This window comes from Procambarus clarkii, chromosome 2, assembly GCF_040958095.1.
Source record: "Procambarus clarkii isolate CNS0578487 chromosome 2, FALCON_Pclarkii_2.0, whole genome shotgun sequence".
Taxonomy (NCBI): Eukaryota; Metazoa; Arthropoda; class Malacostraca; order Decapoda; family Cambaridae; genus Procambarus; species Procambarus clarkii.
The window spans coordinates 12,635,744-12,652,539 of record NC_091151.1 but is presented as its reverse complement, the minus strand read 5'-3'; the positions used below and the strand labels follow the sequence as shown (position 1 = coordinate 12,652,539).

The following is a 16,796-nucleotide window of genomic DNA, read 5'->3' as shown; positions in this document are numbered from 1 at the left end:
GGAGTTGACTCTTACTAGTAATGTTGCTGTGCAGTTTCCAGTACCTACTCCTCTAGTGAAACTAAATATATTCTTAGGCAGGTCTCCAGTCTTTCATAGTAGCCTCTAAGACCATCAGTTTTGCAATTTTACTAATACATTATGTTAATGAAATTTGTGTAATTGCCAGGGTCTTTCGGTATAGTAATCGGAATGATGTCTGCTTTCTTCCAAGAGGTCGGTTGTTTGCCGAGCTCCCAAGATGCACTGATAACGTACAATATCCCTTGTTCTCCAGCAGGACCGGCGTGTGTAATCACCGAGTATGTAATGTTATCAGCACCTGGTGCAGTGTCATTGCCACTTTTTTGTCGTCTCGGATTAGTTCTTGTTTAGCAGTGTGTCACATTCGTCATTTGTAGCTATGCACTTTCGAATGGCCGTCAACCTTTCCTGTTTTTCCTATCTGCCTTCTGACCATTGTAGGATCTGATATGAAGCTTTTCCTGCAAACTGGACATTAAGTCACTCAGTCTCCTGCAATTGTTAAATACATTCATGTTGTCGAGGTTGGTCGACCTATCGTTTTAATGTCCCCATCTCTCTGAAAAACTTCTGTGTTCATTTAGAGTGACACCAATCAAACCATCTTGCCTCTTAACTCTTTAGAAACAAGTGTAGCTTCATATATCACTGCTCTTAGCAGAGTTCTTCCTTCTGGTGTGCAATTTCTCTAGATGTTTTCAGTGTACTCTTGGGTTTTGTTCTTTAACTTCATTACTGTAGAACCAATAGTTTTTTCGTTTTGTGTTTTCTGGGATGATTGAATATTTTTTTCAACAGCTGTAATGGCTTCCTGGAGATTGGTCTCGTGTCCGAATCCTTAGGTGGCGAATGTGTAGCATGCCATTTTTCATGCTCGTCCTGGTATATATTCCAGTTGGCCTTTATTACATTCCACGTAGGTTGTGCACGTGGTGTAGGAGATCTTTCTATGTTTAGTGTAGTGATAATAGTATAGTGGCCACTGGTGCTCACAGGGTCTACTTCACACTTCGCCTGATGCTTGAATGCGGTTGTGATTAACTTTAGAAGCTCCTTGAATGTATGTGTGTGTGTGTGTGTGTGTGTGTGTGTGTGTGTGTGTGTGTGTGTGTGTGTGTGTGTGTGTGTGTGTGTGTGTTTGTTGGAGGGGGGGGGGGTTTCTGCATGGTTGAGGAACGCAATCTCAGGTACTTCTCACAGAACTTTAGCCAAATGGCTCATCTGTATCGCCTGGCCCAGTCACACCTACTTGCAGATTATAAGCATTATAATCCCAGGTAATAACTATATCATGCACCTCCACGACAAGCACTTCCTCTGCTAGTTTACATTTAGGGGCTTGCAGACGTTATATACGAGGAGCTCGATATTAGCCATATTCATTGTTACTGCTAATACCACTACTCATCCCCACACGGAACTGGGTCTTTTCTTGCTCTTATGGTGTTACTTCACGAGGATCATTAATCCTCCTTCTCCCCCTGTTCATGAGGTATAATAATTGGTGATATCCAGCTACTTTGAAGGATTTCGTGGCTGGGAAGACAGTTTCTTGCAAAACTATTATATCTGCTTTTGTACTGATTGCAGCCTCCAGAAGTGTGTTTTCTTCATGTCCAAGACATTGTTCTAATGCAGAATTCGTCACTAACAGATAACTTTCTGTTGGTGTTGTCTTTCCTAGTAGGACTCCTCTTCGGAGTCAACGACCATAGTCTCCACTTCGCTAGCAGTGTCCCTGTAAATCTGACTGAATTAATTGTTTATGTTTGTCTCTTGTATTACAAGATTCCGTTGATCTTCATTCGCCACTGTTTCCTGAAGTTGCTTTTGTGGATCTTGATGGTCTGATGTCGTGACTACCCGAAAGTTAGTGGTAGTCTATGTCCATGTTTTTGTCCTCTTGTGCTCCGTCTTGTTTCTTACTGCTTCTTGTGTAACTGGTCTGCTGCACGATCTTCTCCATTATTACACAAGCGATTGTTCGAGTCTTGTTGCGAGGCATTCTGCGTCATCTGAAAACAATTGGTAACGGTCTTTGCCATGATCTTCAATGTTTTTAGCTGGACCTCCGTAAAACTGTAAATCTGTTTGGTTGACTGAAAGTGAATACATTTTGTTTCCGTGTTGTATGTCTGCAGTGGGTTTGTGCATTTTCTAATTTGGCGTTGCTTGAGTTGTGTGATGAATTGTGTTATATGAACGTTGACATCTGTTGTGGCTGTACATGAGTGTTCCAGACAATGTTAGTGCATGTACTGCAGGTCTGATTATCCTGACCTAATCGGTCTGCACCTTTTCATTCCGTGTGGTTGTTCTCCAGGAATAATATTTCCTCAACTTGGACATTTGGCTGTTGTGGTCTGGTTTGCCTTGTGCTTGGAGGTACAGTTTTTTGGTTGGATATATTCCCTAATTTCCGAGATTGAACGTTTGTGGTCCCGTAAGTCACCAGAACCTGACGATTCACTGCTTTGTCTATTTGTGTGTGACAGTTTTGCATTCAAAATTTGCACGTGTTCTAGTTTTGGATCCAGTGGAAAGTTGACTGGATATCCCAACAGCACGACTCTTGTGCGTCTTTCTGAAGGGTCCAGCTTTTCGAAGCATTCAGGTTTTCTTTGATGGAGTGTTACCGTTTCCAGGTAATTTGCAGTCTTTTGGTCTGGTTGTCATAATTTCTCCTTTCACGTTGACAGTGATGGAAAGTTTGAACTCTACCTCTTTTCCATTTTAGTTACTATGCCATATGCTGTAGGAAAGTAGTCTGTCTGCATTATGGGTTTTGAAAGTTTGCAATTCTATGTCAACAATTTGGGAAGAAGTGCAGAGTCTGACACTGGATGGTGTATGACTGGTTCTGTCCCTCTATGTACAATATGTCTGATATCTTGCTGTGAAAAGTACTTGGTGTAGCCTCGATAGGGTATCTCATTTTTACTGTTCCTCTGAACTGTTCCTCCTCGTCCGTAAACTGCTTCCATTTCCTCTTTCTCCTCGACTTCCTTTTGACGTCTCCCAGTAGTGAGAGCCTATTCACATTCCTACCTAATGCTTGAGACACTCCTATGGTCTGGATAAATTTATCGCTCTTCAACGGAGGTCATAAAATGATTTTCCCAGATGGAATCAGGGATACCTAACACCTAGTTGAGTACTTTGGTATACCTTTCCCTGTCAAGTTCAGTTAAGTTCTCATTGTGGCACTGCCCACAGGGTCTACCTGCTCAGTGATGCGGCCCTCACACACACGAGTAGAAGACCATTGGGAGCCGGGGGACCAGACCACTGTCGCAACAGTGCGAGTCGCCTGCATACTGGGGTGTGCACAAATCTAGACAGGTGGACAACAGATACTTAACTGTATTTATCCAAAAAGTGCAGAAGAAATCTGCAACGTTCCTTCCAAACAATAGTGCGGCGCGCACTCCTGGGTAGACAGGCGGGCACACGCGAGTACAGTCAACATGTTACATCAACAGCACCGAGTCTGGGTATTGATGAGTTGTTCCTCACAAAACTGCTAGGATTTGAGCTGATCGTTGCTCAGAATCTGAAGTTTCCCAGAGAACAAACCCGTGTGCGGCCTGCTGTACCAGTGACGCCGGCGGCGAGTCTCATGGCTGGTGATCGGCTCATCCTAGTAATGTAGGTCATTATGAGCTATCACCACAGTCTATTGTTCTTAGTTACGACTACCTCTCGCCTGATGCTTCACTACTCGTAATTTTATTATATTTTCGTTCAATTCCTAATGGATAGATCAAGCCATTATGTAATATTTTTATTAGCGTCTTGGCCTTAACGCAGACACCAAACATGTTTGATCCCTCCCAATTATTAAAGAAGATAGAAAATGCCCTCCTGGCCACACTAACTCCCGGCCGCACGCACTCCTCGCCGGCCGGACACACATTCAGTCAACAAGCATCAACAGCTGTGGTAATCCTCCTCCTCATATCACTGTAGCTTGCTGCAAACCCAGAATGATTCGTCTGAGAACATTTAATACAAGAACATCACGAACAACAGATGCTATGCATGAATTGTCCACCAGAGTAGCGAGGGCAGCTAAATCCCATATTCTTACACATGTCCCCGACTGTGTACGCCACCAGCAATCTCTAGCAGCTTCAAGCCTCAGTACTACAGGTACAAACATTACCATCATCCTCCTGGTGGTTCCTGAACCTCGGGCAGCTGTAAGTGCTTGACCACAGTGGTCACCCATCTGTGGTCACAGTCACCATCTTGTGTAAATAACGACACCTGGATGTGGATTTGATTTTCAAGAACTTGCTATTTGTGTGTTGAATTGTCTTCCACTGTGACTAGTCCATGCATCATAGTCCACATCGATTTGCCTGTCAGTTCCTGAACAAATGAAGGCCGAGTCTTTGAGACGAAGATTACCTGACCCATCCCTGGCGTGTCCTACACTGGGCCAGTTGTCATCAGGAGAGTCGGCAAGTATAGAGGAAATCTCTTATTTAACAAGGCACATTTTAACACTTTGTATTGAGTATTAAATGTTCTTTGTTATGCATTTTTTATACCAGTATTTTGACTGGATGTTTTGTAAATCATTGACATTTGTGAAGAGAGAACTGTTACGAACCAGAGTCCAGCGTCGTAGCACGGAGCAGTGACGACAACGCTATCTGTGAGTCAGCTCCCGAAACCCCCTCCAAATGGACGACACCATCTAGCGAGGACGGGATATACCGGCCACAGGGGCTGGATTCCCGTCTTGATCAGCTCATAACATAGAAGCTGCTGACCTCTGGTGAGGTGGCGCTTAGACAGCAACGCCATCTATGGAGTGGATAGGTGGACGTTTGTGTCTAAGCCTGTAAGCGAGGCTCACTAGCCCCAGTACTAATGACGTGTCTGATTACAGAGTCGACCTGGGACTGCTGTATTGGACGACGGGGCAGTCTACCCAAGGTCTCTTCATGAGTTTGCTCTGCAGAAGCTGAGAGCCACCCCCGGACGATCACTGTTGAGTGTGTTAGCCTGCCTGTGACGTGGCAGTACCAGGAATCGTCCTATCCGGGGCTGGCTGCTGGAAGAGACTAGCCACTGTGGTGCTGAGAGAGGAGAGTTATCAGCGGAATCACACGAGGCTCCTGCCTAGGGCTCGCAACCCTAGTATTGGTCGTGGAGTGGCCTACACAGCGGAGCTGATCGGAACCTGCCAGCTACAGGCTGGATTTGTGGTTGAAGGCCTCCACGACGGAGCACCCAGTGGGACCGTGTTTTGGCTGGCCTGTGGCCAGGGTAGATTCGCCTAGAGAAGCCAAGAGGATTCAGTGTGGGTCACGAGGAAAGAAACCAGGGCTACTCATCGTGAGCACCGTGGAGCATCCTGTGTCTTCAGAGGAAGACGATTCTCTACATTGTGTATTTATACCCCCGTGTGACAGTTTAAATATTTATTTATGGTGGTGGTGATTATATATATAAAGCAGTGCATATGTATCCCTACCCCTTTAATTTAAATTGCGTTATGGAACACACCCCTTGAAAGCCACTACTAACTTGGGGCCGGATACCCAAACTAATAACATCAGAGAAGAACCCGGTTGCGACCCAATAGGGCCGTAACAGAAGCCATATTAGCGAGGCAAGTCAAAGTGTTAAGAAAAGGTTCCCTTCAAGAGGGTTGAGTACCCATCTAGTTGGACTGATAGGTACCTCTGATACACAGAGCAATCACACTAACGTGATGTATCAATGAAAATCGGTGAGAGACGTGATGAGAATTCGAACCTATGCACTGTGCATTCCCAGGCACACGCCGCAAACAACAAGGCGACAGCATTTTCAAACACGCCTGGGGAATGTTACTGATAATGTCCAGCGCATAGGTTGCCTGTGTGCATTATTGTTTTTTAACTGACATTTTTCATTGTGCGAGTTAACACACGCATTATGATGTTAGTAATCATATAATCTAGTGTTCCTTTCTACATCAGTAGAGTATTATGTTTAAGCACACTGTATAATCGACATCCTTAATACGTGCTATCAGCGGAAAAAACTTCTGAATAACCTTTTTCTTATTAGAATATGCTGCATAATACATGATGCTTAATATACTGAATGAGGAACACCTTACACAGTTGGATCGCTAATGTACGATTCTCTACAATAGTTAAAAAAATGGGAAGCAGCAGCCAGAGGAGCTAGCACTATGGGACACTTGGATGGAGGCGCTGGGAGATGGTGGATAACGGCATGAACCGTTAGATGAATGGTGGATTAACACGACGATGAATCACTGGTAGGTGGATGATGTTTTAACAGGTTGCACTAAGGTATACTTGTGTTGACCACACCACACATTAGAAGGACGAAGGTCGTCCCTTCACCTCCTAGTGTGGGGTCTGGTCAACATACTTTAGCTACGTTATTGCGACTCATCGCCTGCATAAGGTATACTTGTGTTGGTATCACACTTAATTTGCTCCTGTACATACAATAGGACTATTTAGGTTAGGTAAGGAGAGTTAGTGATTAATAAACATACACTAAAGGTGTCGAGTGGGAGGAGGGTGGGGGGGGGGCATTCATCAGCTGATGAATGGAAGGGAAGACAGTCACGACTGTCAGCTGATGAATAGAAGGGGAGACAGTCACGACTGTCAGCTGATGAATGGAAGGGGAGACAGTCACGACTGTCAGCTGTTGATTGGAAGGGGAGACAGTCACGACTGTCAGCTGATGATTGGAAGGGGAGACAGTCACGACTGTCAGCTGATGATTGGAAGGGAAGACAGTCACGACTGTCAGCTGATGATTGGAAGGGAAGACAGTCACGACTGTCAGCTGATGATTGGAAGGGAAGACAGTCACGACTGTCAGCTGATGATTGGAAGGGAAGACAGTCACGACTGTCAGCTGATGATTGGAAGGGAAGACAGTCACGACTGGGTTTTGCACTTGTACGGGAAAGAATTCATTGTTAACAGTTATTGTATTTCACTCCCCCTAAACGTTCGTTCATGCTTGAACTAACCTCGACATGCATATCTGCTATCTGTAAACCTTAATTGTTTCACAATCAATTTGAAGCGTTCCTTGAAATACCCTTTACACTTTTTTCCTTTGTAAATCGTTATTTGCTTCACTGAAACTGACAATTTGAAACTCTTCCCTAAACGTTTCTCCTCCCGAAACTTAAGCATAATGCTTGCTGTATCTTTCTTGCTAATCCTTAATTTCATTATACAAAATTATATACTGTACGAATCAATTTTAAACTTTTTTAATTTATCTATTTTTCACTTTCCCATCATTCTCAAGAATGTTGCAATGAAAATTACAGTTGAACAACCACACTTCCACTACCTAATTTATGAAACATTTCGAAAAACTACACGAATCATTTGGGTTTCCCTTTTAACTTCGTTCACAACTTATGCCCTTAACTACTATTTTATTTTGGAACTCAAAAAATTTCCGTTTACTAAACTTGCAACTTTGTAAGGAACACCATTGCAACGTCACTCATCCACGTTTTCAACCCTTGCAATTGTTTGTCAAACCCGGACAAAAGGTATCTGCCACATCCTCAATTGCCCTACTATAAATAGTTCTAGCAGAGGACTAATCAAAGTCTGAGGCATGGTATATTGCCTGACCGCTGGGTACTGACTAATACCAATACCCAAGCCAAATTCGCAAACATTCTGACCCATACGATAAAATAAGTAGGAGCCGTGAGAAGGAGTCGAACCTAAGCTCTAGGGACTCCCAAGCAAACACCTTAGACAACTTTACCACAACATGGTCAAAAGGATTCCAACCTGGGATGCTTGGGAGTACCCAGAACAGATGATCGAATCCTACTCACAACCTCCTCCTCATTATACATCACATTATGTGATTTCTTTGTGCCTTCAGACCCATGTCTGACATCCTGTATGTGTAAAGTTCGAGAGAATTATACTCGACAGGTTAATGTTTCAAATTAACCCCCAACTTGCTCCTATCCTGTATGGTTTCCTTCCTTGAAGAAGCATTCAAATTTGATATGCTGAATATTGTTAGACAAGACCCATGCTCTTAGGTGGCATTTATTGACCTTAAACTCTTTTTAATACAGCAAAACGGTGAGAGAAATCTTAGAATTAGCCTCTTAAAAGTTTAGGGAAGATTTGACATAGCTCAAGGGGTACACGAGTATCAGAACTGCCTCAGTTCTTTCAAGGGAGTCAAAAGTAAACATTCTGCACCCTTTGATTTGGGTACACCCCAGAGTAGGGCGCTTTGCCCAACAGTTCAATATCCTAATGCACAAAAACTGGTATTTGCTCACTTGCTGATAAAGCTGTCATCTGTGATGTCGAAGACATTAGTTTGGATATTTGAAACAAAACAAGACTGCAATCTCTACTCGAGTCACTCGCTGATAAAAGCATTGAATTCGGTCTTTAACTTTATCCATTGCTCTTTCTCCCAGAAAACAACCAGTGCGCCTCTTGCTTTCAAAGTTAACAACCAAACCATACAAATATTTGGGCAGCACAAATACCCGAGTAGGTATCAGTGATATTGTAAACGACCTACAGCGTAGGTTAAAATTCAAATCACTGAAAATACTTACTAGTAAGAATATTGGTATACATGTTAAATATGCTAGATTACTCAACATATTTGTTAGATCCCTACTTGATTATCATGCCTTGCACTTAGCTTCCCCGCCTCTGTTTTGAGCAAACTAGAATAGAACGAAGCCATGAGGGTAATTCTTGGTGCCCCAAGAAGCACAAGAATTAACACGAGGAAAGAACTGAAGCTTCCAACCATACTAGAGAGAATCATCCAAGTCAACACTACCTTTTCCCTTCAGGTCATAGGAGACCCTACATCTCCAGCATTGCTCGGAGATAAATTATTATGTGCCGTTAACACACTATTAAGTGGTGCAACATACCACCTCACTCCTTGTATGATAAATGGCAGAGTAAAAATGTCTACAATCTCGTGAAACTGAACATTCCTTTTAATGCAATATTCCTGTATTATTTATATTCCTGTATATTATTTAATGCAATATATCTCTATCTGTACACCACAATTCAAGTATCATATACAACCGCCACTAAGATGGTTAATTTAGAATTCTGCTCTTTCCAAAGCCGTCACACTTTAAATAATTGCCTCATCAAAATTTAAGATCCAACTAGAACTCCGAACGGCCTGAAAACACCGGTATAAAAATTTGTGATTTGTTTAGATACGAAACCTATGTATAAGGGCTGCACAAAACCTCCACCAGATTGTGACACTACGGAAAATCTCAGTCAGCCCCAACCGGTCTGAACAATACGTTCTTAACATACCGAGAAGCTGCACTCTAACCACACAATAAATCAAGGCAACACCTGTTAGTAGACTAAAAATCATCGACACATTGGCTTTACCAGAAAATAATTAGGAATGACCTTCCACTTCTGACAAAATATTTCTGACTACAAAATGAAAGATTCCTCCAATACCACATTGACTATTTTGTCCGTTATTCTGGAGTGCCAGAAGGCTGTGTACTGGCGCCAACATTACACCACACACTGCAGAGGGAAGGATGGGGAGGAGTGGCGGCCCTGCTGATAAGGACTGGTGTTTCAAGGAGATGGATATCCTGGGGTGGGAGGAGTTCAGAGACTACAGAACAGGCACCATGAAGGGAGGACCAAAAATAGCAGCCGTAATATATAACCCTCCATTAAACGACAGACCCCGGCAATATTATGACAAACATAGCAGTACCTACTATAACAAAGGGTAGACTCGCCTGTTAGAAATCTATCGGGTAATAATAATGGGGACTTCAACCATGCACAGATACAAGAACCGTATAGTGGTACAACGCAAGCTAAACTATTAAACATGGCAACAAGAAACTTTTCAAGCCAACATTTAAGAGAACCCACGTGACTAAAGGTAATGATGAACCTGCTTGACTTTATCCCAGGGAAATGAATGATTACTATTGACATTTGAATATATGGTGTTAGTCGGGATAACTTACTCATGGTACCAGAACTTACACGTGACCAGAAGGCCAAAGCCTGGCATACCAAAAGGGAAATTACAAGGAAACAAAATTTATAATATAAATACCATAGGTAGTAAATCTCAAGGATAAAGGCTGCACAGACATGATTGACTACATCACCCAGACGAGTAAGGAGACAGCATAATTTTGTCCTGGTAGAAGAGAATGGAATTTCACGACTGTGTTAAGTTGTGCGAATGAGTATGACCAGATGGGCTCCACGCTTTTATATCAGTGTGGAATCTCCAGAAGAGCATTTCCATTCCTGCACACTCTTGTATCCTTTGGTCTGAGGCCAAAGTCAGCCTTGCTGGGTATCTATGGGCAGCCCTCTGGCTGGGATGGCCACGGATACTCCAAGCGTCGTTGCAATGTCTATCACCAGGGTGGATTATACCAGTCAGTGGAACTCTGTGGTTCCAATCAGATACAACAGAGGGTTAGTTATTGACCAGACCACACACTAGAAGGTGAAGGGACGACGACGTTTCGGTCCGTCCTTGACCATTCTCAAGTCGATTGTTAGAAATCTATCAACCCAATCTACTTGAGAATGGTCCAGGACGGACCGAAACGTCGTCGTCCCTTCACCTTCTAGTGTGAAGTCTGGTCAACATACTTCAGCCACGTTATTGTTACTCCGTCTGCAGAGGGTTAGTTTCGTGCTCCCAGGACAGAAGGGTTCACTCACACGTTAAGGCAGTTCTAACCTCCTTAGTACTTTTCCAAGACATGGAACGGACAAAGATTACTTGTGTATGGAATTATCTTTGGTTTAGGTATTTGTTTGTCTGTTATTTGTCTATTCGTTCACAAGATCAAAGGGAAACTAGACCAAATGATGTACTTTTTCTGACCGGGGCAACCCAGCCAATACCGTGCAGCAAGCACCGAATTGACAGAACCCATCAACGGCATCAACAGTGAAAACATGAAGCCAGGGAGTCTCTTCTAACCTTGCCTGTATGTGATAATGATAAAACTAGTACTCCAAGCAGACTTGGATAACTTATGGACTTTGACAAAGAATTTTAAGAATTACCAAATACGTACTCCTAAATCATCCATAAGGAACCCAGGATACAGCAGAAAATGTATACATGTCGAATGAAAGAATAAAAGCTTCATTTAATAAAGTTAGATGGCAAACAGGCCGGAGACAGCGACAGGCCCAGACCAAGAGGCTAAGAGGAGGAGACGCCTGGTCACCAAGACCAGTTCCACAACAAAGCAGCTACAGCTACAACAGAGACCATGGGATGACCTGCGGGTATTTGATAACAGAGGCTACCTTCCCCTCCCTCCCAGAGCACGCCGCAGTTCTTCCCCTAAAATAGAAACCAGGTCATCTGATTGAACACCATGTCACAGGCAAGGGAACGATCGCCAAGTGTAACACTGGCCTCAGAGGAGCATTAGATTTTGATTAAACACTGCGGGCGAGAGAATTAGAGGAGAGCTACAGAAGAGACGGCGACTACGGGTATAACGGAAGAAAGATTTTGGTACAACAAAGAGGTAAAGTCCCATACAAAAGATTTACTTCGAATATTCTCTCCTGCAAGTGTTACGACCTGGTTGGTCTGTGATAATAAACAAGCCATTTGGGGCATTTCTGATCCTACAGCCAGAGACTGAAGTACACGACCCACTTTTTGTCGGCCCTAAACCCAAGCACACCAGGAAGGCTGCCAGAGCACTGGCACAATTTTTGTATTAAATTAAGGACAAAATTACGGTAAAACTAAGGGAAGGTGGAGTCTGCAGGACCACAAATAAGGCACTAATAACAGTGCCTCGTATGTGTAACTGAGGTCACCCTCTTCAGGGCGGACAACAATTCGTACTGCCAGTTTAAAGGGACGATGATCGGAGCAAGTGTTAGTGTTGCTGTGATAAAAATATTTATGCATGCAATATTTGACGGCCTCCACACACTATAGTGAACACCAGCCACACTAATCAACTCGTCCTCAGGCTAGGCTCGTTAGAGCAGCGGCCGTCCCACGAGACGTTCATAAACTTTAACACCGTAATAAAAATATTTGTTCCCATAATTTATTATACCATAAAATTCAATGTATATTAAGCGTACATTATGTGTTTAGACTTTTTGGCGATTTGTGTTTGTAGTCCACTAGTGAAGCATTTACAGACTTGCTATTCGAGAAGCTGGTGTCAGTGAAGCACTGTTCAAGAATAGTTCACGCCTCGCTCACACCGTCTCATCAATAAGACAAATGATTGTTAATCCAGCCAACGAACTTCTTGTTTATCAATGAAAAACAAGTTTACACGCAACTTTTTTTCTGGTTTTATTCCACCCAGTGGTCGACACTAAAGGCGCATTCATATAACACGCTGTTCATTCAAAATAGACATTCTCAAATACATATTTTTATATATTAGCATACTTTGCATATTTAGGCATTAATTAAGTTAGGCATTTAGTTTCTCATGGTGATTATTTGTATCTGTAATACGTGGGTGAAGCATTTACAACATTGTGGTTGAAACAAAAGTCGTCAGTGAAGCACTGTTCAAGAAATGTTTGAACGTCATCAGTTGTGAGTCATGTGTAAACCATTTTTCCATTCATAAAGAGGAGGTCTGGCAGGTGTATGGAATGGACCTTAACCTTTCTTTACGAGGACGAGCTGTTACACAGCTCAACTGATCACGTTCGAACATTTCTCGAGCAGTGCTTTGCTGATGACCGCTGCTCAAATCCCAAAGCTATAACTATCATCCAACAGTTCTAATACAATGATTTTTCTTCCGGAGAATCTGAGTCAAAGGTATATTTAGCGAGCAAAATAATCTAGGTAAAGCCTTGTAGGAGCTCTGGGAGAGTCCTTAAAGCAAGAGGCTGCCCCGCATCCTCCATACAAGAAGCAGCCAAGACACTGGCTCCTCTCCAGCGACACCATCTTGTACGGGAACAAACATCCAATCTATAGAGGATGGTTCTACGCAAGTAATATATTTCTACAGCTTCAGGAAGCATCCAAAAGAAAGTTAACAAGCTGTAGTCTGGGATGAAGGAAACCATCGGCGAACATCCGGCCTAGAACTTGCTGCCTTCGGAGCCTTCTTTGTTAGCTTGGGGAAAAGGAATATCCCAGTGACATTAGTAACGGCTCCTTTCCCAGCATAAACCATATGCCACTTGAGTATTCATAGCAGATCCGCCAGTTATTATATAATCATTTCTCCCCTCAATAACGAGGGGCACTTAGCACTAACAACAAACCAGGAACACCACGTTACCCCGTTCCGGAGACCCAGAAACGTTCACCTCGAGCACTTCACAGAGCCTGCCGCATTACCACAATATTTGTCGATTTGCAGAAATGCCGAAGCGTTCAGGGGCTACCAATACCTTGTCCAATATGCGGATGATGGCCGCTGCAAGTGCTCAACCTCACGAAACTGTACGACTATCAGTATCGGAGCTTAACCTATCAGCTAGATAGGTTTAGCCCCGATACTTTCCTCTTGCCAGAGTCTCCTTACCAAAGCTGAAGCATCACTTTCTTGGGTATTTTTATTTATATTTGATTGGACTGGTGGGATAGAAGACAGACTAACAAGTATGGATGGGGAGAGGTGGGGGAGGTAGGGGAAGGGAAGAGGATTGATATGTAATCGAAATTGTTGGCGTAACATTAACCATATGATACACCACAACTAAATGTTCAAATTATGGGCCCGAAGATTTTTCTCCACTCTGAAGTGGTTAACACATGGAGTGCTTTAGACTACACCGATTAGAAGATAACCGCTTCAAGGTATAGTACCTACTAAAATTATTAAGACGTGTTCCCTTCACCTATTGTACTGAGGCGGGAATATGTTTCCCATTACATAATGACCAACTGTGATGAGAGAGAAGTTTTTCAAAGTAACTTTAATCCCTCCATACCTGCAGTGCCGTTGTACGAGACCAATTTCATGGGTCTGGTTGACCATACCTGCAGTGCCGCTGTACTGATGCACCCTCGTACATACCTGAAATTTCACATTAAACATATCAAAATACTAAATTGAACATCTTCATGTAAAGTTTGAGAAACATCCCGCAAGACAATCTATCAGGTCAGACATTTTTTGAGCTAAAAAGACTTCACAGAATGGCAAAACCCAACTTCAGACTTTACTCATCCACAGCCCGTTCTCAACAACGGCCAAGTGGTCGTTAACCCGGCAGCCAAACATGAACGTTCTCAACAACGGCCAAGTGGTCGTTAACCCGGCAGCCAAACATGAACGTTCTCAACAACGGCCAAGTGGTCGTTAACCCGGCAGCAAAACATGAACGTTCTACACAACGGCCAAGTGGTCGTTAACCCGGCAGCAAAACATGAACGTTCTACACAACGGCCAAGTGGTCGTTAACCCGGCAGCCAAACATGAACGTTCTACACAACGGCCAAGTGGTCGTTAACCCGGCAGCCAAACATGGACGTTCTACACAACGGCCAAGTGGTCGTTAACCCGGCAGCCAAACATGAACGTTCTACACAACGGCCAAGTGGTCGTTAACCCGGCAGCCAAACATGAACGTTCTACACAACGGCCAAGTGGTCGTTAACCCGGCAGCCAAACATGAACGTTCTACACAACGGCCAAGTGGTCGTTAACCCGGCAGCCAAACATGGACGTTCTACACAACGGCCAAGTGGTCGTTAACCCGGCAGCCAAACATGAACGTTCTACACAACGGCCAAGTGGTCGTTAACCCGGCAGCCAAACATGAACGTTCTACACAACGGCCAAGTGGTCGTTAACCCGGCAGCCAAATATGGACGTTCTACACAACGGCCAAGTGGTCGTTAACCCGGCAGCCAAATATGGACGTTCTACACAACGGCCAAGTGGTCGTTAACCCGGCAGCCAAACATGAACGTTCTACACAACGGCCAAGTGGTCGTTAACCCGGCAGCCAAACATGAACGTTCTCAACAACGGCCAAGTGGTCGTTAACCCGGCAGCCAAACATGAACGTTCTACACAACGGCCAAGTGGTCGTTAACCCGGCAGCCAAACATGAACGTTCTACACAACGGCCAAGTGGTCGTTAACCCGGCAGCCAAACATGAACGTTCTCAACAACGGCCAAGTGGTCGTTAACCCGGCAGCCAAACATGAACGTTCTACACAACGGCCAAGTGGTCGTTAACCCGGCAGCCAAATATGGACGTGAAGAACACTTCACATTTAACTTGTCCTCAGTCTATGCTCGTCCATACATTGACCCACAACAGTTCATACATTTTAACACACTTTTTTTAAAATAGTTTTTGATATATCACCTATTATATATTATTTATTAGGTGAGAGAGACGAGGGTCTGAATACACTCGTGCGATATAATTTCATTCAACAACTATTCTAGACCTATATACAGTTAGTATTCATTAATGTTTACTTATATTCTACAAAAATAGTACTTTGTTACACAGGACGTTAATGTTAATTAAGGAATCTCTGGGGGTTTGCGGCAGCGTGGACGACACTGACTCAGGATGGCTAGTTTCATTCACATAGGATGGGCTGGGAGGGGGGGGGGGTGTATGTGACGCTTGCTAGATTAAAAGTCTTTGGTCCGTGTTTCAAGGAATGAAATCTGATAGTTCACAAGAAATACCTTATACCAGAATTTAACTATAATAAATTTGTAGACATTTTTCCACCTGCGTTTGGTCGAGCGGTCAATTACACGATAAGGTTGACACTTAAGTCGCTGATGTGGAATAGATAATCACATAGTGGTTTTAGAATTTAATTTTGTTTTAATAAGTTTCATCAAAAGTCTTAAGCTAGGGCAAAAGTCTACCTAGACAAAGGTATATTACTCAATATCATTATCTTAAATGAGTAAACCTGAGCTAATTTAATTATTTTAAATAAAGCCTTAACATCTTGTAACTATGCTTATTTAACCAGTCAGCAAATATAGACCATTCTACCAAGAGAATACAATGTGATAAAATAACTAATCATCTAGAGTAACTTGCCTGTAAGCCTGGCGCAGGTAACCTCATGCACAGGACTGTCCAGGTGACTAATTTAGTAAAACCAATGAGGCGGGCGCTGAGCAGCACCTCTCCCCACGCCGGCCCGCGCCACACTGCCCGCCGCCGCGCCTCTTGACTAGCTTGGCCTGATGGGTCAACTACCTGTGACGCCATTCACCTCACCTGACATGACGCCGCCTCACATACAAATAATTCACAAGTAAAGTCACTTCAACAATATTAATATAGAGTTTATTTCTATTAACGTGAAGTATGAGCAAGTGTGAGCATGTATTAAAAGCACATACTTCACTACTGGACATTAAACCCACTACCACACCCACCTAGTAGCTTGGAAGCTCCATAACCCCTTCTGTAACTGTTATGTTGGGGTCTAGGGAAGGGGCCAGGTACAGCAACCGGTTACGGTGCTCAGCGTCCTGTGTGTGTGTGTATTTACTGTGTGCCTGTAGGGTCGGGCTCACTATAGCCCGTGCTACATGGACATTCCCTTCCGCGTACCTAAATCTAAAACCAACATGTAGGGCCGAACTCTTAGCTCTTTGACTCCACCTTTCGAATTCCTGGTTGCGTAATTTACCGACTCCAGCCCTATCATTTTTCTTTCATGTCAACTACATGTGTTTTTTCCTCTCTCACACACATCACCAGGAAGCAGCCTGCAA

The 16,796-nt window shown here is 43.5% G+C and overlaps 1 protein-coding gene across 6 annotated transcripts in view; it reads right to left on the bottom strand.

Moving 5' to 3' along the window:
• The window catches only part of LOC138364255 (uncharacterized), a 286,182-nt gene extending 269,842 nt beyond the window's left edge, over window positions 1-16,340 (bottom strand). For 3 of the 6 annotated variants that reach the window (XM_069323655.1, XM_069323656.1, XM_069323660.1), the window contains exon 1: window positions 16,111-16,340. In XM_069323655.1, the coding sequence (XP_069179756.1) occupies window positions 16,111-16,284 (174 nt within the window). In that variant the 5' untranslated portion in view covers window positions 16,285-16,340. The remainder of the gene's footprint in view (window positions 1-16,110) is intronic. The other 3 variants (XM_069323650.1, XM_069323652.1, XM_069323644.1) reach the window with 2 other exon arrangements.
• Window positions 16,341-16,796: the final 456 nt, after the last annotated feature.